Genomic DNA, 24,464 nt, shown 5'->3' on the forward strand with positions numbered 1-24,464 from the left:
CCGCGGCTAGACCTGCCGGGGTATTTATTCTGGCCCAGCTCAGACCCAGAAGTCGCAGGCCTGCAGAGGAGGTCTACTGAGGGGTCGAATGTCCCAAGGAAGCTGGGAGCCGCCACCCACAGTCAAGGAAACGCAGGACGCGCAGAGGGGCCGCGGTGGAGCGGCCCGCCCGGGAAGCGCTTCCGGGGCAGGGGGCGGGGCAGCCGGAAGTGGTCGGAAGCCTTCTTCGCTCGTTGTTTAGCGGCTGACGGGAAGGAGAAGCCCGAGTTCCGGCGGCGCCGCGGGGCGGCAGTCACGACCAGGTCGCTAGCGGCCGCCAGCCTCTGGGAGCGTCGAGCCAGGAATACCGGCTGCGGAGCGACGGGGCGGGCGCCCGCTCGCCTTCTGATTTCAGCATGTCGCGGGGCTCCATTGAGATTCCCCTCCGGGACACTGACGAGGTAGGTGCGGGGTATGGGGGAGGGTGGGCGCCGTCTACTGGGACGCTCTCCCTTCTCCCTCTCTGCCCACAACGTTTGCCCTCGCCCCCAGGAACCCATTTCGACACCTCTGGCCAAGGCTCGGATCCCTTGTTTCCCTAGCCCCCTGCACCCCCTCCCCCCCGCCCCAGACTGAGACGCCAGGTCCCCGCAACCTCGGTGCTCCTCTGAGGAGTTCTCGAAGTTCCCCTCTAATCTGTTTGTATTTGACAATACTTTGCTGGGTGCCTAACTGATTCCTGGGTGCAGGGATATGTGAGAGCGCTTGGCACCTCTCAGATCTCAGAGGTGGGTGCTGATGTGTCACTGTGCTCTACCTGCTGCTCAGACTGCCTTTCCGTAGGAAAATAGAGGGTGTCACCTTTTCTGCCTTAGAAAGCCTGTCGTGGTGCACTGTCTCAAGATACTGGTGCTGATAGCATTAACCCCCTTTCTTCTCACGACGTTTCATTCATGGGGTGTCTATGGTTTGAATAAAACTCTTTTAACACTCATGTTGTCTTATTGGATAGCTCATAAAATCCAGTGGTTTTTAAGAGTATTCATAAAGTGGTGTTACCAGACGTTTCTTATGGTGCCCCACATTCATGAATGTCTGACACACAAATGCTACTTCCATGATTAATGTGCACGGTGGCATTCGACTTTGCATTGCTTCTAAAATTGTGTTTAGCAGATTGATAAACCTTGTGCGTTTGAGTCTGTGGGGTGCTTTTCTGCACTTACCTACGTTATAGCTTAAACTGGGTTTGATTTTGTTATTTTTGAGTGAGTAAAGCTTTTATAGAGATTTATAGTTCTAGTGATTTGAGGACAAACAGTGGGATTTGTTTGCTTCTCTGTTTTTACTTTAATATTGACTTATAATCTATTTGTCATTTGCTCCTTAAACATTTCTTAACATACAATTTTTCAGCCCTATTGAAAGTAAATACCCATTATCTATGTTGGTGTATATTCAAGAAAAGCAGCAAAGAAGAAACGTTAATTTAAAGAAATCGAGTGAAAGTCTACATTCTGTGTTTTAGGTCATCGAACTTGACTTCGATCAGTTACCGGAGGGAGATGAAGTCATCAGTATTCTGAAACAGGAACACACACAACTGCACATATGGATTGCTTTAGCGGTCAGTATTCATGTAACAAATATTTTTTTATATGTTGACTGGAAAAAATACATGTTTATGTTTTTAGATACAGTAATAGCCAACTTAAGTGCATGATAAATAAATTGTATCATGTGTATGGAAGTTGTATTACCATTCATGGAACACAAAGGCTGATTTCCTAATGATGTGTCCTCCACTGGTAAATTGGTAGTATATGTTGGTAAATGCAAATGTGTTTAAGCTAAATAGTACTCTATATTTAGTATTTGATTATTTAGTGATTACTCATTGAAGGCTGAGTTATGGTTTATAGATTAAAAAAACCCAGGGCCACCATGTAAACATACTACTTAACATTTTCCCCATAACAATAAACGTTTTCCAATAAATAAACTATATGGTGATTAAGTTCTGGACTAACTCTCAAAAACCTTTTTGGAGGAAGTGTATCTCAGGCTTAAGTTTTCATAACATGAGCACTATTGGAGGTTCTCAGGAAAAATCACACCAGAAAACTTAAATTTCCAAAACCCTCCACCTGCACCAACTTCATAATGATCTTTCCTTTCTGTGGGAACATTGTAATAAATGATTATAGCAATGTAATATAGTAAATAATGTAATCATTATTCTTAAGCAAATAAGCCACAGGCTACTTTTATATAACGGTGCTTGGTGGCTTCTAATGTTGTCTCCAAGAGTCAGAGAATTTAATTTGGAATTGTACTTATGTCTATCCAGTGCTCCAGTCTGAGGGTTTCTTACGTGTGGGCTTACAGATAATCATTTTCAGTGACAAGCAATGTGTCCCTGATTTGAAGTGCTAAGTTTTACTAATCTATGGAGAACAAACCATTAACACTTGTCACACATTTCTTAAAACAAGAAAGAAACTTGGATTTATTTAGTGTGATACTGCCTTTAACAGCATTTACATGAAAATTAAAGTATTGACATAACCTGTGGTATAATAAATTGATTAAACATTGTGGGCTATAGGTTACTACAGAAGAAAGAGTGTAGGCTTTGTGAATAGAGGGTCCTTTGTTCAAATTCTAATTGGCTGCTAAATAGTTGTGCAACCTTAGACTAATTTTCTGCCTTCTGAGCCCATTTCCTCATCTAAAATATGTGCAGATAACCACTTCCAGGGTGTTGTGTTTGTGCGTATGTAGATATAACATATATGAAACCCCTGGCATAGTATGTGGCCCATAGTAGGTAGTTAATAAACGCTGGATATTCCTTTTATTGTCAGTAAATGAAACAGTTGCCCAGGGAAGTTATTCAACAGGCTTAGAGTTAGAGATGATTTTTGATAGATTTAAAGCCAGACCCAAGTTTTCTATTTAGAAGTCTTTATACCTCTTATTATTGCTTTTTCTTGGGCTCTGCTTGTTTGAAGAACTTAGTTTGAAATCAACTATTTCTAGGTAAGAAGTAAGTTGGAAACATTTGTAGTGATAACAGTTTTTTAACAACTTTATTAGGTATAATTCACCTATAGTAAGCTATACATAGTTGATGTATACCATTTCAGAAGTTTTGGCAAATGTATATGCCTCTGAAACTGACATTACCATCAAGATGATGAATATACCCATCACCCTAAGAAATTTTCCTCTGAAATCCTTCCTGCCCCCATAGTGCCCAAGCAACTGCTGATCAGCTTTTTATTGCTAAAGATTAGTTTGCATTTCTGGAGTTTTCTGTAAATGAAATCACACAGTAGGCAATCTTTTTGGCGTGCCCTTTTTTTTTTTTTAAACGAGCATAATTATTTTGAGATTTACCCATGTTGTAGTGTGTATTAGCGATGCCTTTTTACTGCTGAGCAGTAGTCATTGTATAGCTATGACACAGCTTATTTGTCTGTTCATCTATTGAGCTTTATTTGTTTAGGATATTTCTAGCTTTTGGCTGTTATAAATAAATCTGCTGTAAACATCTGTGTATCACTTTTCTATGGAAATATACTTTAGTAATTCTAATTTGATGCTATACTTTGTAGCTGGAATACTACAAGCAAGGAAAAACAGAAGAGTTTGTAAAGCTATTGGAAGCTGCACGTATAGATGGCAATTTGGACTACAGAGATCACGAAAAAGACCAGATGACTTGCTTGGATACATTGGCGGCCTATTATGTACAACAGGCTCGGAAAGAAAAGAATAAGGACAATAAAAAGGATCTTATTACACAGGCAACCCTGTTATATACAATGGCTGATAAAATTATTATGTATGATCAGGTAAGAAATAAGTCATATTTCTTTGAATTGAATGAGATGAATTTGAATGAAGGGGAAAAGAAATAATGAAAAAAAATACCATATTAAAGCAAAATGTGTTTGATAGACAAAAATTTCTTAAAAAAACCTGGTTGATGTAGTCAAAGGACAAAAAAAGGACTCCTTTTTAAAATTGGAATTTCTTTGATCTTTGTACTGTTGAAGTAATATGGGTAAATTTAGCATATAAAACTTATCCACAGTTTGAGTATTCCATTATCTCCAGGAGAATTCCAAGCATTTTTTTAAGGAATTTGAACTTTTTGTCGTTGTTACTGATACAGAAGGTTTGCATTTCAGGATGAAGTCTCAATTTTTAATCAAGAATTGCTTGTTTGTAATTTAAACACATTTTAGTTGATAGAGGAATTTATGTGGTGCACATCTCCTTCCTATATGGTTTTCATTTTAGTGTTACACATTCACGTTAAATTGTGCTTAGTCCTTGATAAATAAAGTTCAGTATAAGATAACAGTGCATTACTCTTTCAGAATCATTTGTTGGGAAGAGCCTGCTTCTGCCTACTTGAAGGTGACAAAATGGATCAGGCGGATGCACAGTTCCATTTTGTACTCAACCAGTCTCCAAATAATATTCCAGCCCTTCTTGGTAAGTCATCTTTGGCAACCATCATAGGAATCTCCTTTTTAGCACGTCTAGAATATATCTTAGTAAAAACTCCTTAGGAACTGGGCTATACAGCAAAGTAGAAGAGCTTTACCTTATTAAAAATGAGGTAAATGATGTGTCTATGATAGATTATTGTTTCTGTTGAAATTACAGAAATAAAATGTAGGGCCTCCCTTGTGGTGCAGGGGGTTAAGTCTCAGCATTATGAAGCTATCCACAGACACTACAGTGCCGAATTTTATCATTGGCCAGGGAGCTAACCCACATGGTGCAGCAGACCTCTCCTGTTTTGCCTGCTGCACCCCTCAGCAATGTATTTCAGTAGATCCACCTGTTTCTGCTCCCCACTCTGTCTCTGGTGAATCCTCTCACCCTCTACCCCAGTTCTTGTATACATAAATAAATATTTTAAAAAAATGTATACCTGTTTGTTATCCACTTCTGAAGAATCAATAAACAATTTTTATTTGGACCATTCCAAGCTACTTTAATTATTGTTTTGTGATATTTAATATAAAGAAAAGATTGTTCCATTTATAGGCATAAACTCATATGCTTTACTGAAAATAGGTTTTACTAAGAAATCATTGTCTCAATTTTCAAGTATTTCTTAGAGATATTTGATTTAGGTATGTTAGTGTAAAGGGTATGAAACTTTAATAGGATGATGCATGTTTATTTTTATAAATCATTACAGGTAAAGCTTGTATTTCATTCAACAAAAAGGATTACAGAGGAGCTCTTGCTTATTATAAGAAAGCATTACGTACTAATCCAGGATGTCCAGGTAAGAAAAAAAACTTTAAAGTCTAAGCTATATATGATCCAACTTACATATTAAGGATTAGTAGCTGCTTATAAAGTTAGTTATAGAAAGATGCTATAGGATTGCTGAAATAACAGAGTTGAGATTTTTAAAAAGTATGTTTGACTCAAATGTGCAGCAGTAGATCATTTTATAATCTTTTTGTAATATTTTTCTCTCCAAAATGTTATTCATTCAGCAAATTGTATTGAGTATCACTTATGTGCCAGACACTGTTCTAGATTCAGTGAATGTATCAGTTAACCAGAGACAAAAGTTCCTGCCCTTACAGAATTCATTTTCTAGTAGGGAAGATATGTAAGATATTGGTAAGGGCTAAGAAGGAAAATAAAGCCAAAAGCGGTATGAGAAACATTGGGAGGTTGCTTAGAAAGGTTGATCAAGGAAAGGCATCATTGAAACAGTGGCATTGGGTGAAGACTTAAAAAAAAATCTGAGGAATGATGGGTGGGGGGTGGGGAAAGGAGGGCTTGGGGTGAAAATAAGGGGGTTGTAATTGTATGCGGAATATAAAAATAAAATTTAAATTAAAAAAAAAGATTTTAAAAAAATTTCTGGTGCAGTCATGAAAAAAAGTTTTTGACACCTTAAGGAAAAAGTATATTTAAAAAACTTTAGAATTTAGAAAACACTAAAGCAGTTATGAACATGGCATACCTTAAGTTTTGTATTTAATGACTGTTAACACAAAGCTGAACTGTGTTGTCATATGATAGTTACTAGATTTATATATTTTTGTAAAATTTTAATTCATAGTACACTACAGGCAGTGTCCTCAGTAAAGGGAGAGAAAACTTTTTTCAACCCTGTCTGAGAGTGGGTCTGACAGTGCCCTGTCTCCTCATAAAGAGTCACTGGAAGGCACAGGGCCCAATGTGGACCAGGAGAAAAATAAATAAATAATAAATAATAAAAAAAATAAAAGTTGCTCTTTAAAAAGTGATATTGAGTGGTATGGTCTCTAACTCCAGTGAAACAAAGTTTGTGATAGACCCAAAGATATTATAATGTAGTTATATTGAGGTTGGTTTAGGGATTTTGCATCCCATAAAAAGAGAATGTTGCACCTATTTTAAAATTTGAACCGTAAAAAATTCCCTAGTTTGATAGCTGACTCGATTTTATTTTTTTAGCGGAAGTTCGATTAGGAATGGGCCATTGCTTTGTGAAACTTAATAAACTGGAGAAAGCTCGTCTGGCATTCAGCAGAGCTCTGGAACTCAATTCCAAATGTGTGGGTGCATTGGTTGGACTGGCTGTTCTAGAACTCAACAATAAAGAGGTATGTGAGTGAAAAAATGATCTAACTTATCTGAAACTACAGAGTAATTTAGAAATCAAGATTTCAGATTACAAAAATGTAATGTGGTGACTGCATTGCATAATACCCCTATAATTTGGGTATTTTTCTATAACAAACTTACTTTTTATGACAAAAAGAGTGATTAGTCACACTAATAGAAAAAGCCTCACAATTCTGGTAAAGTTTTACCATCAAATGAACTTTCTCCAAGATTACCAAAAACTTGTTTTTTTAGTGATCTCAGATTGTAGACTATTGTAGACTATACTACTGAAGTATTCTCAACTGTTTTATATATAAAACAGTTGAGAATACTTTCAAGTCAAGTAACAAAAAACACATTACAGTGGGATGTTTTATTGTTTACTAAATCATCTATGGTTTTATTGTTCACTAAATCAGTTGTCTAAGGTCTTGGACTTGGCACCACTGTATCATCAAGCCCAGGATTTTATTTCTTTCTGTTAACATGTAGCCTTTCTTCCTCATGTCTGTTACCTCATAGTACAAGATAGCTGCTGGATCTCTAAGTATGTCATCATTATATCAGCCTTACAAGGAAAAGGAGGCAAGAAAGTATAATTGACTTTCTTTAAGAAAGTTCAACCTTGTGTTGAGGAGGAAGCTCCCCATCTTCCTTCCTTAGGTATAATCGTCTAGACGGGATTACCAGGATTTCTTAGCCTCAGCACTATTGACATTTGTACTACATAACTCTTTGTGATAGGGAATATCCTACTTATTGTAGATCTTTAGCAGCATCCCTGATCTTTGCCCACTAAATACCAGCATATCTACCCAGTTATTAGAACTAAAAATGACATTATCTCCCTTCCCCCCAGTTGAGAACTGTTGCTTTAGACCAATCTCCAGAAAAGGAGAATAGATGTGTTGACTGGTTTAGATCAATCAGGATTCATCCCTTGGGGTTGGAGAAAAGGAGGAGGGAGCTTTCCTTCTTCAAATCACAAGATGTACACAGGCAGCAAAGTCTTTTTCTGTTTTCAGGGTAATGGGGGTTGGGAGCAGTTAAGTGACGGTTGGGTAATCCAGAAACAACTGCCCCATCAACAAGAAAACTAGGATTAGTAAAACCAGCGTGGCTCTTTATGCAGAGTTGGGAAGTGGCAACTAATAAAGTAGACAAATATCAAGTAGGAGCCAAAAAAGAAAATAAATAGAAGGAAAAAAGTCACACTAGCAGCAACAATAAAAAACGATGAAGGATTACAAGACAAATTTAATTATAAATGCAATATAGATATTTTAAAAAATCTTAAAGGTTTCCAGTTCATGTCACAGTTACAACATAGCACAAGCTATTAGCTTTCTCAGTCCAAAGCCTGGAGCAGAAAGGAGAAGAAACTATGTGGAACTCAAGAATTAAACTATAACCTGTAAGAAGCCACTTAGGAGGACCTCCCCAGTGGCGCAGCCACTGCAGCGCTGGCCGCCTGGTGAGGGTCCCACATGGTGCGCAGACCTCTGCTGGCCCGGTGCTCCCCCAGCAGTGTATTTCGTCACTCTGCCTGTTCTGCTCTCCGCTCTGGCTCTGGTGAATTCTCTCACCCTCCCGCGCTTCTGACTGTACCCAGTGCTTGTATAAATAAATAAATAAATAAATCTTTAAAAAAAAAAAAAAGAAGCCACTTAGGAGATAGGGAAAGAAAATGGGGAGAAGCAAGCCAGGCATCTTGCTTGGGAAATAGTCACAGTGTAGGTATACATTTAGCAACACGGTTATTGTCTTTAAAACATGTTGAGCCACAAAAATAATCAGAATGAGGTTTATAGCACATACTGTTTATATTTGTTTAATAAACATAAACAACATTACATATTTTATGAGATACATGCACACATGGAAAATATACAAATCACATTAAAGTGGATGGTTTTGAATAGAAGGGGATTAGAAGAAGGAATTAAGAAAGGAGAAAAATATAAAATAGAAGCAGATAAGAACTGAAAAGTATGACATACAGTGAACAAATTTTTGCTAATGAATTTGACTCATTAATTGAAATCACAAACTCAAGCCAATAACCGTTAAAGAAATTGATTCAGTAATTGCCTAGGTTATCTTACAGTTAAGTTTTACCAAATCTTCAAAGAACAGATAATCCTCACCTAATTCAAGCTTTCAGAGAAATGAAAATTAAGAACACTTTGGGTTGCTTTTATATATAATCTTAATTTTTCAAAGGCAAAAGGGAAAGAAAATGTATTGGGCAGATTATGTTTGTGAAGGTATATACAAGACAACAACCCCATTGTGATTGAGTTTATCCCAGGAATACAAAGACATTTCAGCATTGAAAATCTGTAACTCTATATCATCAAGAACATACTGAGACCTAAAAGGGGAAAAAAAAAAAACAACAATATGACTATCTAGGTACAGAAAAAGCGTTTTGAGAAAATTTGTCACTATTCTTTTCTAAGAATAGAAGGTATTACAGAGACACTATCATTTGGTTATCCAGTAGCATTTTCACTGAAATAGATAGTTGTTTCCTAACAACAGAATCCCACCCAGTTTTATTCAAGTCATAAGCAGAGATCCTTTGAATCCAACAGTTTCCAGAGAAACTGCTGATCTAATTTAAACTACTTCAGTAAGAATCAAGGACCAAAATAGTTTTGAATAACAGTGAGATAGGGTGAGAGCTTACTTATAAAGCTATTGTGATAAAGCTAGTATGATATTAGCACAATGTTCTAGAAAGACCAATGGAACAGGAGAGCTCAAACTGACCTGAATATAGATAGAAAGTTGAATACAACATAAGTGGACAGCCAGTGGACAATTACTAATTAAAGTTTATATCCCTACTCATAACAAATAATTAATTACAGATACATTAAAGACTGTGAAAAATAAAGCTAAACTTTTAGAAGATAATGTGTAAGCATTGATCCATTGCTACAATAGGGATAAAACTTTAAGACATTAGGCTGTTAAAAAAATTATGCTAAATGGAAGAAGCCTTAGTATGATTCCAGTTATATGTAATGTTCAGAATAGGCAGATCTGTAGAGACAGAAAGCAGATTAGTGGTAGCCTACGATGGGAGTAGAGGGGATTTGGGACAGTGTCAGGGTTGTGGATAAGTAGAAAATGACTGCTAATCAGTATGGGCTTTCTTTTTATAATAATGGAAAAGTTCCTAAATTAGATTGTTGTGGTTAGTTGTATAACTCTGTGAACACACCCAAAAAGTTAAGTTGTTTACTAGGATGTAACTAGTATGTCAACTATATCTCAACAAGACTATTTTAAAATGCTGTCTTTTACAGTGTTTTCTGTTCCTTGCCTTAGGGGTCATCACTGAATTATTTACAACTATGATATCAAGTATTTTTGTTACATGTACCCAGTATCAGAGAGCAGGAAATGCTTCCTGGGGCTGCTTCTGCAATTAAGTTTGTTAGGAAAACTAAATTGTAACAATGTAACTGTTTGAAATTATTTTATCCTGGTGAAAACATACTAAAGTAAAGGTTATATTTTAGAATGTGAATATACATATGCACACACCCACACATATATGACCTTATTTTTTTAGGCTACAAAGAAAACTTTGAGAAAGTATGTTTTTAAATAACTTATTAATTTATATATATTTTACATCATTGGTTTTTTTTTTTTTTTCAATGTTTGTTTTCTTTTCTCAGGTGTAGTCCCCATAGAATTTCCATGACCAGCTCACCCATGCATCATCACCTTGTGCTCTTCCTTCCCCCTCCCTTGCAGAATGTCTCTGGTTTATAGTTTTCTGTTTATTTTTGTTTTGTTGTGTTTGAGAAAGTATTAATTAATGTTTTCCTCAACTCTGCCATTGGTTTTCTTTTAGGCTGATTCCATCAAAAATGGTGTCCAACTTCTTTCCAGAGCCTATACTATTGATCCTAGTAACCCTATGGTATTGAACCACTTGGCAAATCACTTTTTCTTCAAAAAGGTAAGAAAAGTAATTTATTATCCTGATTTTTGTTTTTCTGTACTGCAAGTGATACTTTATTCTTTTAACTTGGAAAGAAATTTGAAAATGTCAAGAATTTTTTTCAAATGAGTGTTTGTATTAGTGGTTGTATTAGTGTTTGTATTAGCTATCTAGTGGTGGGTACTTTTGTTTATGTATTGACCTTTGTTGTGATAGGCATGCAGAGATCAGCAAGACATGGCTTTTTCACTCAAGAAATTCAGTTTGGGGCCTCCCTAGTGGCACAAGGGGTTAAGTCTCAGGGCAATCAAGCTATCACCAAACATTACAACATGAGTTTAGTCCCCCGCCAGGGATCTAACCCACATGGCAAAGCAGACCTCTGCTCTCTTGCCCGCTGCTCCCCTCAGCAGTGTGTTTCAGTAGATCTGCCTGTTGCTCCCCACTCTGTCTCTCCTCTGGCCTCTGCTCCAGTTCTTGAATGCATAAATAAATAAAAATGAATCTTTAAAAAAAAAAATTTCAGTTTCATAGAAAACACATACATGTAAACAAATGTAAATGTTAAAAATAAAAGTTTCTAACCTGCTGTGCTAGAAAATTGAAAGAGGAAGTGGTTATGAAAGGTTTCACCAAGACAAAAAAAGCTCTTGAACTAGGTTTTTACAAGGAACACACCTTTTAACTAGGTATTTAAAAGGAGTCTATGAAATAATCTTAGTACTTTGGATTAGTAAAAGCATAGCATACAGGTTTATGACAGGCAGTTCTTTGGATGCATATAGGGACATTTGTTTGATATAAGAAGGTTAGGCATCAAAGAGTCTTTGAGATTTTTGTTTTTGCACATTGATCATGATAAAAATTTTCAAGTTGCCACTAATTCTATAGAAGCAATTATTTTAATTTTCTTTAAATACTAAATCCAAAATTTCATTGGCAAAATTCCTACTTAGTAAATATGAAAGTTTAACGTGCCATGTCAAAACCAGATACTGGGCCTCCCTGGTGGTGCAGGGATAGTATAGTCTCAGCACTATCAAGCTATCGCCAGCCACTGCAACATGAGCTCAATCCCTGGCCAGGGAGCTAACCTACATGGCACAGTAGATCTCTCCTGTCTCACCCGCTGCTCCCCTCAGCAGTGTATTTCAGTCAGTCCACCTGTTCTGCTCCCCACTCTGTCTCTGGTGAATCCTTTACCCCCGACCTCTGGCCTGCACCCCAACTCTTGTGTGCATAAATAAATCTTTAAAAAAAAAGGTACTAAGTTAAACTAAGAAGTTAAAACTAGTTAAATAGCAATTTAGGTAAATGTTTATCAAACTGTGACAATCCTTATTTATAATAGGTACTATGTTATTATTTTGTTATCATCATTAGCATTCAGTGTTTACTAAGTGCCAAAAACACTGCTAAAAAGTGCATTCCTGAATTTGCTGATACAATGTTCACAACAATCGTAAGAGGTAAGTAATATTGTCCCCATTTTGTGGATGAATAATTGAAGCAGAGCTACTAGTGTGAGGTCGCACAGCTATAAGCCATAATGTCTTACCCACTCTGGCTTTAGAAGCATACTCCCCTTTCATAATGAATTATTGACTAGTCTTTAGGCTCTCTTATACTAAAAGGGGTTTAGTGACAAGTTGGAAATGTATCTTATAAGTAAATAAAATATTACTGTTTAAGATGTGAAAAAGTTACATAAGTTAATTTGGTTGTTATTGAAAAAACAAAAGACTGATTTTTAAATACTTGACTACAAGATTTCCCCTGCTGTCAGAAAGTAGAACATTCCTATTTGTTATGTCTTCGCAGATTATTTTGAGAATCTTGGAATGTTCAAAAAATTTTCCATCAAATAAATGGTAATAGCATTCCCAGACTCAAAAAACCTGCCAAATCACATCAAATGGGAACCTTCTGTTTTTATATTAGATACACAGGAGAAATGTGTATCTAATAATCAGTGCTCACAGTTGTTAGGACAGCTTCCTTGAATCAAATAGAAATGTTCAGCTTTTAATTTTCAGTGCTAGTTGCCCTTCCGCTACTGACAAAACCTGCCTGCATTTAATAACAGTTGGTATAGACAGAACCTTGTAGATGGCATAAGTGGAAATAAATGGCATAAGTGGCATAAATGTAAATGAAGCCAAATCAGTGTGAGTGTTAGCGAACACCTGGTCTGTGATTCAATGATGTAAGGTTATCTTGCACTGAATTTATGTCTTTAATGTTTACAGAGATGTTTTTCTCAATTTGTCATGATAGCTGCCCTGAGAGGTAGTCAGGATATTTTTATTTCCCTTTCTATAGATAAGAAGATCGTTTAATTCTCTGCCCACTGCACTTCATTGCCTCCCCTACACAAGAATAATTTGGCTATGAAGAAAAGATATTATTAAGATTCCAGACACTGCAATAATTTTCACTGGTCATGTAGGTTTAGAGGTGGGGGGCTAACTTGACTCCTGGAGCAATTAAGATAGACCTCCAGAAAGAGTTAAGAATTGAGCTTGGTCTCTTGATCAGAAACAAGCAACCAGAATGCAAAGTAGATCAAGAAAAAATATTGTGAGGGAAAACATAGTTTCAGTTGTTCCATAGATGATGTGAATGAGGATTTTTTTTTTAAAGATTTATTTTATTTATGCATACAAGAACTGGGGTGCAGGCCAGCGGTGCAGGGGGTGAGAGGATTCACCAGAGACAGAGTGGGAAACAGAACAGACAGATTGACCAAAATACACTGCTGAGGGGCACAGCAGGTGAAACAGGAGAGGTCTGCTGCGCCATGTGAGTTAGCTCCCCGGCTGGGGATTGAACTCGTGCTGCAGTGGCTGCTGATAGCTTCATAATGCTGAGACTTAACCTTTTGTGCCACCAGGGAGTCCCTGAATGGGGATTTTAAAATGGAATCTAATCTTCAATGTACTGTATGTTCTATTTCAAGTAGAACTGTTTTATTCTGTAAAACAGTTATATTGTGAGTCATGGAGTAATAAAGTGAAATAGAAAAATTAACGTAGATTCCAAAGCAAAATAAACCCAACATTTGATTCTTACCCTCATCCCAGTGAACAATATAGAAATTTAGCTAAAAGGTTGTGTAACATAGTTAAAAGGGTAGAGTCTAGATGATCTGGTTTCATTTCAGGCATCACCATTTATATAATTTGGGCAAATAAATTTATTTCCTTCAACTTTAATTTCCTCACTTGTAAAATAGTAGTAATACCCACTTTATAGGATTTGTGAAGTGGTAGTTATGAATAAATGTAATACGCATCTATTTCCCACTTAACCTGTGGGAAATAGTTACTGTTAAACTATAATCACATCATTATTCCTAATGTTTAAAAAAAAGTAAAGATTGACCTTTGACCAAACAAAAATTGTACATCAGACCAAATTTCTAGTCAAGTGAATAAAGTACATTCTTTTTAAAGCCAGAAAATTGTTTTCTACCTTTGCTCTATAAACTCTGACCTAGAAGGTAGTTGAGCAATCCAAATGAAAATCAGGTCTAGTTGTAAGGTCATGCTAGGTATGTGTTCAAATAGAGCTGAATTCAAATGCAAGCCCTGGCACTTGTTATCCTTATATAAAAAAAAAAAATTTCCTTTGGAGTCAGAAAAAAAACTAAAATCATATTCTAACATTTCCACCATAACAACACACTTCACTTCTTTAAGCCTCCATTTCCTTGTCAAAAAATGGTAATAAAGACTCTTTGCAGGGTTTTTTATTAAGATTAGAATATATAAGTATAATAGATGGAATAGTGCTTGGAACATAGTTGTTCACAATAACTTATAGCTCCTATCATTACTGTTAATAAGGACTTAATCTCTCTTAAGTTTTCTCCTCACAAAATAGTGCTATTTAATACCTCAAAGAATAGTTGTGGGTAGTAAACAAAATAATATATGCAATAGGCAGATATAAAGTACTGGATAAATGACTTTTCCCATCTCCTGAATTTATCAACAAGAAAGGAGAATGAAAAAAATCATGTGTAATTCTGTATACAGTGCTATTACTGTTAATCCAGCTAACAAATTTTTTTAGATGAAATTTGAGGAAACCTTATGATTGAGACTGATAGAGTCATTAGAGTTCACTCAATTGACGTTTGGCTCTTCATTATTCAGGATTATAGTAAAGTCCAGCACTTGGCTCTCCATGCATTCCACAACACAGAGGTGGAGGCTATGCAAGCAGAAAGTTGCTATCAGCTGGCTAGATCATTCCACGTCCAGGTAAGATAATTTTATACTGTCTTCAGATAATCTAATTCTTTTGTTTTATCTCTGGTTTTTCAAGTCTTTTAAAAACTTTTGTATGTATCATCTACCCTGTTTTATTTTCATTTTTTAGGAAGATTATGACCAAGCTTTCCAATACTACTATCAAGCCACACAATTTGCCTCATCCTCTTTTGTGCTGCCATTTTTTGGTTTGGGACAAATGTATATTTATCGAGGAGACAAAGAAAATGCATCTCAGTGCTTTGAGAAAGTTTTAAAAGCTTATCCTAATAATTATGAAACTATGAAAATTCTTGGCTCTTTGTATGCTGCTTCAGAAGATCAAGAAAAACGAGACATTGCCAAGGTACAGTTAAAAAAAAAAATCTAAACTATTGTCCATTAGCTATCCCTAGATTCTCACTTCTCATTTCTTGGTATTGCTAGTAGAGATATGATAGAGGCAGTTTTGTTAGATGAGCTTGATCCAGTTTTTCGAAATAACAGACACTTTAATTTTGACAACGTATAGATGGAGTGCTTTAGCTTAATGATCTCTTTAATCTCAGGGCCATTTGAAGAAGGTCACAGAACAATATCCTGATGATGTTGAAGCTTGGATTGAATTGGCACAGATCTTAGAACAGACCGATATACAGGTATAGCCACAATGCTTTTCAGTTCCTGCTTAATGTGCTTTTTGTAAACCTGGTATAGTATTTCTCATTTTCACTTACACTTTAATCTGTCCACCATAAAATTCAGGGTGCCCTTTCAGCTTATGGAACAGCAACACGAATCCTTCAGGAGAAAGTGCAGGCTGATGTCCCTCCAGAGATTCTAAATAATGTGGGTGCCCTCCACTTTAGACTTGGAAATCTAGGAGAGGCAAAGGTAGGAAAGTAGAAATAGTCATATCTTTTATTCAAGCACTTTTTTTAGATGCATCAACTAAGTCTTTTAATAATGTGATTTTCTTTTCTCAGAAATATTTTTTGGCATCATTGGATCGGGCAAAGGCAGAAGCTGAGCATGATGAACATTATTATAATGCTATTTCTGTTACAACATCATACAATCTAGCAAGGCTATATGAAGCAATGTGTGAATTCCATGAAGCAGAAAAACTATATAAAAACATCTTACGAGAACATCCCAATTACGTTGACTGTAAGGATTTTAAACTTTTTAAAATGTATTAAAATTGGGCCTCCCCGGTGGCGCAGCGGTTGAGCGCTGGGTTACGAAGCTGCGCGCGGCCTCTGCGGCGCCGGTTCGATCCCCGGCTGCTCCCCGGCCACCAAAGGAGGGTCCCACATGGCGCGCAGACCTCTCCTGCCGCCCGCTGCTCCCCTCAGCAGTGTACTTCGGTCCTTCTGCCTGCTCTGCTCCCTGCTCTGGCTCTGGTGAATTCTCTCACCCTCTCGTGCTTCTGACTGTACCCAGTGCATGTATAAACAAAAAACAAACAAACAAACCAGCAAAACAAATAAATAAAGCATGCCTCTATAAAAAAAAAAAAAAAAAATTAAAAAAAAAAAATAAAAAAATAAAAAAATAAAATGTATTAAAATTCCCATAGCTGCAGTAAAAATTTAGCCTTAAAAAAAAAATCTTTCTTAGAACCACTAGTAAAAAATTTTGAAGGTTATTTTGTTTCCTTTTCTTCAAGGCAAATTTGTTGCCCAGGTGAAGTTTGATTTATGCCAGAAACTAAAAGAAACAACTAACAGCCACTTGGACTGTATTTCATAGACTAGATTATCTTCAGTGTGTCAAGTGCCTTATTAGACTTATAACAACTCCTTGATATATTTGGCGATGGATTTACCTTTATAATAGTTCTACTTTGTACTTAAAACATTTTGCAGTGTTAGTAATAGTAAGGAAGGACAGTATTTTTTCTTGCGTGATTATTGAAAAATCCTACCTTGAGTTTTTACAACCTAAACATAAACTGAAAAGTTTTTAATTAGAACAAATTGACATAATGTATTCTTTGAACTGTAATGTTTTAACTGTGGTCAATCAGGAGCTATTAACTTGCCCCCTGCCATACTGATATGAATGCAAAAGTGATTTTTTTTTTTTTAATTTTCTAGAGGCATGTCTTATTTATTTATTTATTTATTATTTGTTTGTTTGTTTGTTTGGTTTATACATGCACTGGGTACAGTCAGAAGCGCGGGAGGGTGAGAGAATTCACCAGAGCCAGAGTGGAGAGCAGAGCAGGCAGAAGGACCGAAGTACACTGCTCAGGGGAGCAGCGGGCGGCAGGAGAGGTCTGCGCGCCATGCGGGACCCTCCTCTGGTGGCCGGGGAGCAGCCGGGGATCGAACCGGCGCCGCAGAGGCCGCAGGCAGCTTCGCAACCCAGCGCTCAACCGCTGTGCCACCGGGGAGGCCCTGCAAAAGTGATTTAAAATAATTAAAATTTTAGTTGAATGCCAGACTGTATTTGAATTGAGTTGATAGGCAGAAGTCAGCCTTTATTGGTTTCTTAAGAAAAAGGGATATTGGGATATATAATGGAAAAAGGGATATTGGGCCTCCCTGGTGGCGCAAAGGTTAAGAAGCAACCTATGAAGCGATCTGCAGCCACTGCAGCACTGCAGCACGTCCTGGCCAGACAGGGAGCAATCCACATGGTGCAGCAGACCTCTCCTGATTCGCCCACTACTCCCCTCAGCAGTATTCTTTGGTCAATCTGCCTGTTCTGTTCCCCACTCTGACTCTGGTGAATCCCCCCCCCCCCCCCCGCCCCTGCCTCTGGCCTGTCCCCCAGCTCTTATATGCATAAATATATAAATATTTTTTTAAGAAAGAAAGAAAGAAAGAAAGAAAAGGGGTATTTTCTGAAGAAAATAACTTCTATTTGATAGTACTTTTTTATTATGTAAATGTAAGAGCCACTGTTGGAGCCTAGTGTTTCTGTCAAGTAGCCCCTAGTAGTCCATGTTTCCACTGTTTTGTCCTATAACAAGTAACTTTTTAAGAAAATGATTGACTAGTATGCCTTAGAAAGAAATTGGGAACAGGAAACAGCGCCAAGCTTTTTAAATAACTTAGTTTGAGTTAAGGATTTGGACCTTTGGGAGTGGAGTAGAAGAAAGAAGTTTGAGATTTCAAACAAGACCTGATTGTTAATTGGTTATATTTGATGCTTGATGTTTTTCATCTGTGAGACATTTCTGTTTATGATTAACAAAAGATGATTGTTTCAAAAGTATTACTTGAAAATTATGATCCCTTATAGATAATATTTTAAGCTAGAACCTTTGAAATGTGTATTTTTAGGCTATCTGCGTCTAGGAGCCATGGCTAGAGATAAAGGAAACTTTTATGAAGCCTCTGATTGGTTTAAGGAAGCTCTTCAGATTAATCAGGTTGGTAGTAGTATCTCTTAGGTTTGAAAAATATTTTATCTTTTTTTCCCCCTCCGTAAATCAGTTTTTCCTTTTAATACCTATCATATTTCTCACCCTTTTTTGTTAACTTGTTAAAGATACTAAAGAATACTAGAATATAATAATAATTAGCTATTGTGGAAAGATGATTGATCTCTTTGAATTCAAATCACAGAATTTGCTTCTTTTATGTGTTCTCAGGACCATCCAGATGCATGGTCTTTGATTGGTAACCTTCATTTGGCAAAACAAGAGTGGGGTCCAGGCCAGAAGAAATTTGAGAGGATATTAAAACAACCATCTACACAGAGTGACACTTACTCTATGCTGGCCCTTGGCAACGTCTGGCTCCAAACTTTGCATCAGCCCACTCGAGATCGAGAAAAGGTAATTCTTTTTCTCTCTTTTCCCTCTTTAAAATAGAACTAATATGTTTGATTCTTACTGGATTTTTTTTAAATAATGTTTCTTTTTATAGGAAAAGCGTCATCAAGATCGTGCTCTGGCCATCTACAAACAAGTACTCAGAAATGATGCAAAGAATCTGTATGCTGCTAATGGCATAGGTGATTATAAGATTTGGATATCCGTAATGATTTGTGAAATGAATGCTTTTGGAGGGGTGTTTATAGATCAGAATTTCTCTCTAAATGTAATAAAGACAGTGGGCCTCCCTGGTGGTGCAAGGGCTTAAGTCTCAGCACTATCAGGCTATCTGCAGCCACTGCTGCACTAGCACGAGTTCGATCCCCGGCCAGGGAGCTATCCTACATGGTACAGCAGATCTCTCTCGCCTGCTGCTCCCCTCAGCAGTGAATTTCAGTCACTCCACCTGATCTGTTTCCCACTCTGTCTCTGGTGAATCCTCTTACCCCCCACACCTCTGGCCTGCACCTCAGTTTCTTGTATGCATAAATAAATAAATATTTTTTTAAATGTAATAAAGACAGTCATTTTAAAAACAGCTTTAAAAAAATAGTCCTTTGTGAAGAAAGGAGTTTAAAAAAATTTTAATTTTAAAAATTGAAAAATGAAAAGAATAGTTGTTTTTTTGACTATAAATGTGAACCTTGTTATAACTTTAGGAGCTGTTTTGGCCCACAAAGGATATTTCCGTGAAGCTCGTGATGTATTTGCTCAAGTGAGAGAAGCAACAGCAGATATCAGTGATGTGTGGTTGAACCTTGCACACATCTATGTGGAACAAAAGCAATATATCAGTGCTGTGCAGATGGTAATGGCTTATCTTTCAAGATCTTTTTATAACATGGTCATTGTCAAGTATTTGTTTTCTAACCGTTCTGGCCCTTTCTTGGGGCAGCATGCTCTCTTGTGATACTGTCTCTTTAAAGGTTTACAATTGTATAATCGTAAGGCCAGTTTTTGATATCCAGAGATGCGAGTCCTGGTCCCACATGCCTTGGCCATTAATTGCATGCCTTGGCCAAAGGACTTCCTCTCTAAGTCAGTTTCCCTGTCTGTAAAATGGAGATAATTGTACGTTAACATCATAAAATTTTATAAGGATATAGTATGAAAAGTACTTGGTACTCGACTTGGCACAAATATGCCAAGCATATCTGTAAGTGGCCAGTAGATGGTAGAATTTAATATTTATTTGTTAGTTTTACTTTATTTCACAGATGACAAAACGGAGTTTTGGAAAGATGAAATGATATTTTAAAAAAAATATATTTTGTCACACTTACCATATTTATTGATTGCTTGAACTTTAGGTAAAATCATATACTTGGCATCTATAGCATATTAAAAGGTAAAAAGACTCTTAGACTCTTTAGGAATATTATGGTCAGATAAAGTAAGCTGCTTTTCAGAGGTAGAAAAGAGCAGTCAAGGCTCTGGGAAATGGTTGGCTTTTTTTTTTTTTTTTTTTTTTTTAATTAAAGAAGAATGGGTATTATCATAGTAGTCAGAATATTGGAAAGGCACTAGTCAGTCACAGGGACTCATAGAGCCCAGATTGCATACAGTCGGCTGAGAGGTGGTGTTTTTAGAGGTGGCCTTCATGATCTACAGAATGATAGTACTATATTTTATAAATGCATGTTAATTATTCAAGGGAAAACTACTGTCTTACATGAAAAAGATCTAACCTATGATAAGATATGTTCCATAGTCAAAAAAGTGACATGTTTGTGGTTAAGAGTAACACATACTGTTCTACTGGTTTTATGAAAAAGTTAACAACCAAAACACTGACTTGTCATGCTTACCACCAGGTTTCACCAACCCTAAAGAAAGGTGGTATAAAATTTTGTTAAAGGAGCCAAGTGTATGGCTTCTAACAGGTGACTATTAAACTGATTCTATATAGTATTGCTAAAGATTTGAGAAACACATTCCAATCTGTTTAACCTTTCAGTGATTTCAAATAGAAAAACTATTTCAAATGTCTTGTTTTTATTATTGACCAGTTTTTGATCAGTTTTTGATTTTGTGTAAATGTATCCTGGTGAATGTCAAAAGATCATTCTCAAATTCTTGAAATTAATCATTCAGAGGGTAAAATACTTTTTCACGTAGCATTAAAGTCACTTGAAATTTTCTTTAAAAATAGTATTGTTTAATCCTGTTGTGTTTTAATTTTTTCTCCTATCATAGTATGAAAACTGCCTCAGAAAGTTCTATAAGCACCAGAACACTGAAGTTGTGCTGTATTTGGCCCGGGCCCTCTTCAAGTGTGGCAAGTTACAGGAATGCAAACAGACTTTGCTGAAGGTGAAAATAATTCATTATTTTTCTTATTCAGTTCTTTGTTGTGTTGTATTTTTTAAATTATTTTATGCATGTTCACATACCTAACACTTTATTTGACTAAAATCCTTTCATGTCATCAGATGATATGAAAGATTTGCTTTGTTTTTTATTTATAGGCCAGACACGTGGCACCTAGTGATACAGTTCTTATGTTTAATGTGGCGTTGGTCCTGCAAAGATTAGCTACCTCTGTCCTGAAAGATGAAAAGAGTAATTTGAAGGAAGTACTTAATGCTGTGAAAGAACTGGAGCTTGCACATAGGTAAAAATTCTTTATAAACAACCTTTGAAATGCATGTATCGCCAAAGGTGCTGAAAATCACTTCCCACAAAAGGGAATTAGAATCATTCCAGCAATATTTAAGCTAAGGCAAGCAACTGCCACCAGGTGGCGCCAAACCATAACCAGGATCCTATCAGGTTTGTCTCGTGTAACCTGACCCATAGAACTGATTTGCTAGCTTTGCAAACTAGCCCTAGATTTTTCATTAAGCATTTTACACATTTGACAATTTTAGACTCTACTTACAGTGGTTTTACTTTGTTACACTAGTGTATCTTTATGGAACATTAATTTACTTAGATGATTCAAATCATCTCTCTTAAATACTGCTTAATAGGCTTATTCAGCTCAGCTCAGCTCAATAAACCTATTTCTGTAAATGGATTTATTTGGTAATTCAGTGTGTGGTAAAATTAGAACTTGACGTCTCTTAAACTTTTAGCTAACCTTATTTGAATTCTTATTTAAGCATTGCCTTACCTGGTAGTGCTTTCATGGCCTAAGTAAGCCTCCTAACCTCCGATTTGTAAATTTAGTGTTTAGTATATGTTTGTTATTGAAATTGGGTTGTGGTTATTTTTTAATTTATCGATAACATCAAATATAACTTTGCTTATCTTAATGAGCTTGTCTTTTATACTATAAACACTTTGAATGATATGTTGGTAAATCATTTTTTAAGTAAGTTGTGGCATACATAATTTTCCTATTGTGACATAGTCCTTTATGTATTACATAAATATAATGTAAATCAGTTAATATGTAAGACTTTTTTCCAATTTGTAAGACAAATTAAAAATCTAAAGGGCCTGTTTCATTAGAATTTTTTTTTCAAGTAAAGGATTTTGTTTTCCCATTCCATTTAGATACTTCAGTTACTTGAGTAAAGTGGGAGATAAAATGAGATTTGATTTGGCCCTTGCTGCTACAGAAGCCAGGTAATGTTACTCTTTATTGAAGATGATTTTGGGCAAGCCAGTTAGAGAAAGACTTGGGCTGGGAGGATGACACAGTAGTGAAGCAGTTTCTGGCCTTCCAGGGGTTGATCTTTTACACTTGTCTGTGAGACTCCCCCACCTATACCAGGGCTTTCTCCTAGGGGTCCTTTTAGGGAATGCAGTAAAATTGATTTAGTACAAGTTACTTAAGTTGTGTGGGAAAATATTTTTCTTTTTCACTACCATCAGGCTTGTCACCAGAATCAAGGTATGATTACTAACTCTTTGATTCACATGAAGATAATGTCAGAAATTTTTTTAGCTATGCTTTGGGGGAATATTTATAATTTGTAAACTTAGGGTAGTTAACAGTATTGTCTTATGAGAAACTAAGTTAATCTTGCAAATTAAGACTTCCCATAGGTATTAGCTAATGATCCTGCTATAAATTTCTTAATTTGTATAAGGAGAACAGATACTCTTGAGTTTTTTAACAAAAAGTATACTAACGGCATTCATGTTTCTCTAAATCTGAAATGTTCTAGGCAATGTTCTGACTTACTGAGCCAGGCCCAGTACCATGTGGCCCGGGCACGCAAACAGGACGAAGAAGAGAGAGAGTTGCGAGCCAAACAAGAGCAAGAAAAGGAACTATTAAGGCAGAAACTTCTTAAAGAACAGGTATTTTTTTGTGTTTCCAGTTATAGAATTAAAGAAGTGTGTGTATCTGTATACTTTATATATTTGAAAAGAAGTACTTCTGATGGTAACCATGGATTTTTTTTTCATCTTAAGAACATTTTGATGAGTTTTTTTCTTTACCCCTTTTTCCTCATAGGAAGAGAAACGTCTCAGAGAAAAAGAAGAGCAAAAGAAACTTTTGGAACAGCGGGCCCAGTATGTAGAAAAGACCAAGAATATTCTTATGTTTACTGGAGAGACTGAAGCAACAAAAGAAAAGAAAAGAGGTGGCGGCAGCGGGCGGGTAAGATGTGACTCCTGCTGACACTGATGACAACCAGTCCCTTTCTTTTGACTTTGAGAAATGAAAATAAGTGGTTAAATTCATTCAGTACTTAGTCCTTAGCTTTAACTTTCTCCTTTGCTAAGAGACAGTCTTCCAACACAGAGAATGCTTTAAATGGTATCCAGGATTTAGAAATACATTCCATTGCTAGCTAAGTGCACTTTACTCTTGATTTTTGCTATTTGAGACTCTCATCTCTTTAAAATATGGGCCTCACCAATCACCTCCTGCATGTGAACTGGTAAAAAAGCTTTCGTTTGTCACATGACTGGCAGGATCTGGCCTCTGTGTACACTTTATAGAATTCCAGTCACATGCTATTGACCAGAAAAGAACTGACTGTATTCTGTTTGGAATTTAGCGTTCTAAGAAGGGAGGAGAATTTGATGAATTTGTCAATGATGACTCCGATGATGACCTGCCTATATCCAAAAAGAAGAAGAGAAGAAAGGGCAGTGGTAGTGAACAAGAAGGTGAAGAAGAGGAGGGTGGTGAGAGAAAGAAGAAAAAGAGGAGAAGGTATTATAATTAATGTGTTTTAAATAACATTATAAAAAAAGGCAAAAGACCATTCACCTTCTCCATCTTTTTATATTTAGAATTTGCAGACACCTCTTAATCACATGGTTTTCCCGCACAGTGAAGCCTTTTGTTTCCTACTTCCTACTTTCATCCTAAAATAGACCCCATTACAAAATCTCCTGAGTACTTGGAATTTCCATACAACTTCACAGCTTTCCTTCTGAGGGCTATGAGTTAGTCATATTTGCCTTTCTTTCAGCTGAAGTTACAATATATATATTGGAAAATGTGTACAATTTAGAATGAGAAAATCTGATGTGTCCACACAAACTGCCCATGTGGAATCTTAGAAAAATCACTGAGTCTCATTTTCCTCTCTGTACAGTAATGGTAATGTCCATGTCCTGTTTTGCTGCATGCAGAAAATGTAAATTTAATCTACCCAGTGCCATCTGCTGTTAAGATAAGTGATACCCTGCCTCTCTTTCACCAGGAGGTGCCCCTTAGCTCTCCATTCCCTCTGCCATGGTCCCTGTGCAGGAACCTCCCAACTGATTTCTCACCAAGACTTGTTCTTTCCAACACTTGGCTGACTGTACCTAGGAGAGAACCTGATAAATTCTTTTGAACACAAACCTATGGAATTAAAATTGTGATGAGGACATTAAT

The 24,464-nt window shown here is 36.6% G+C and overlaps 1 protein-coding gene across 2 annotated transcripts in view; it reads left to right on the forward strand.

The window, feature by feature from the left end:
- Positions 1-395: 395 nt before the first annotated feature.
- Positions 396-24,464, forward strand: part of CTR9 (CTR9 homolog, Paf1/RNA polymerase II complex component) — a gene marked incomplete at both ends in the record, with an annotated part of 28,196 nt that continues 4,127 nt past the window's right edge. Inside the window, 22 exons of one of the 2 annotated variants that reach the window (XM_084228825.1) lie at positions 396-440; positions 1,508-1,606; positions 3,600-3,839; positions 4,371-4,488; positions 5,207-5,296; positions 6,469-6,617; positions 10,496-10,603; positions 14,746-14,853; positions 14,972-15,208; positions 15,411-15,500; positions 15,607-15,735; positions 15,828-16,011; positions 18,138-18,226; positions 18,449-18,634; positions 18,726-18,813; positions 19,333-19,481; positions 20,870-20,986; positions 21,142-21,287; positions 22,175-22,246; positions 22,792-22,927; positions 23,085-23,231; positions 23,635-23,792. In XM_084228825.1, the coding sequence (XP_084084951.1) occupies positions 396-440; positions 1,508-1,606; positions 3,600-3,839; positions 4,371-4,488; positions 5,207-5,296; positions 6,469-6,617; positions 10,496-10,603; positions 14,746-14,853; positions 14,972-15,208; positions 15,411-15,500; positions 15,607-15,735; positions 15,828-16,011; positions 18,138-18,226; positions 18,449-18,634; positions 18,726-18,813; positions 19,333-19,481; positions 20,870-20,986; positions 21,142-21,287; positions 22,175-22,246; positions 22,792-22,927; positions 23,085-23,231; positions 23,635-23,792 (2,885 nt within the window). The remainder of the gene's footprint in view (positions 441-1,507; positions 1,607-3,599; positions 3,840-4,370; positions 4,489-5,206; positions 5,297-6,468; positions 6,618-10,495; positions 10,604-14,745; positions 14,854-14,971; positions 15,209-15,410; positions 15,501-15,606; positions 15,736-15,827; positions 16,012-18,137; positions 18,227-18,448; positions 18,635-18,725; positions 18,814-19,332; positions 19,482-20,869; positions 20,987-21,141; positions 21,288-22,174; positions 22,247-22,791; positions 22,928-23,084; positions 23,232-23,634; positions 23,793-24,464) is intronic. The other variant, XM_084228826.1, reaches the window with a different exon arrangement.

The sequence above is a fragment of the Talpa europaea genome (assembly GCF_964194135.1).
Source record: "Talpa europaea genome assembly, chromosome: 1".
Taxonomy (NCBI): Eukaryota; Metazoa; Chordata; class Mammalia; order Eulipotyphla; family Talpidae; genus Talpa; species Talpa europaea.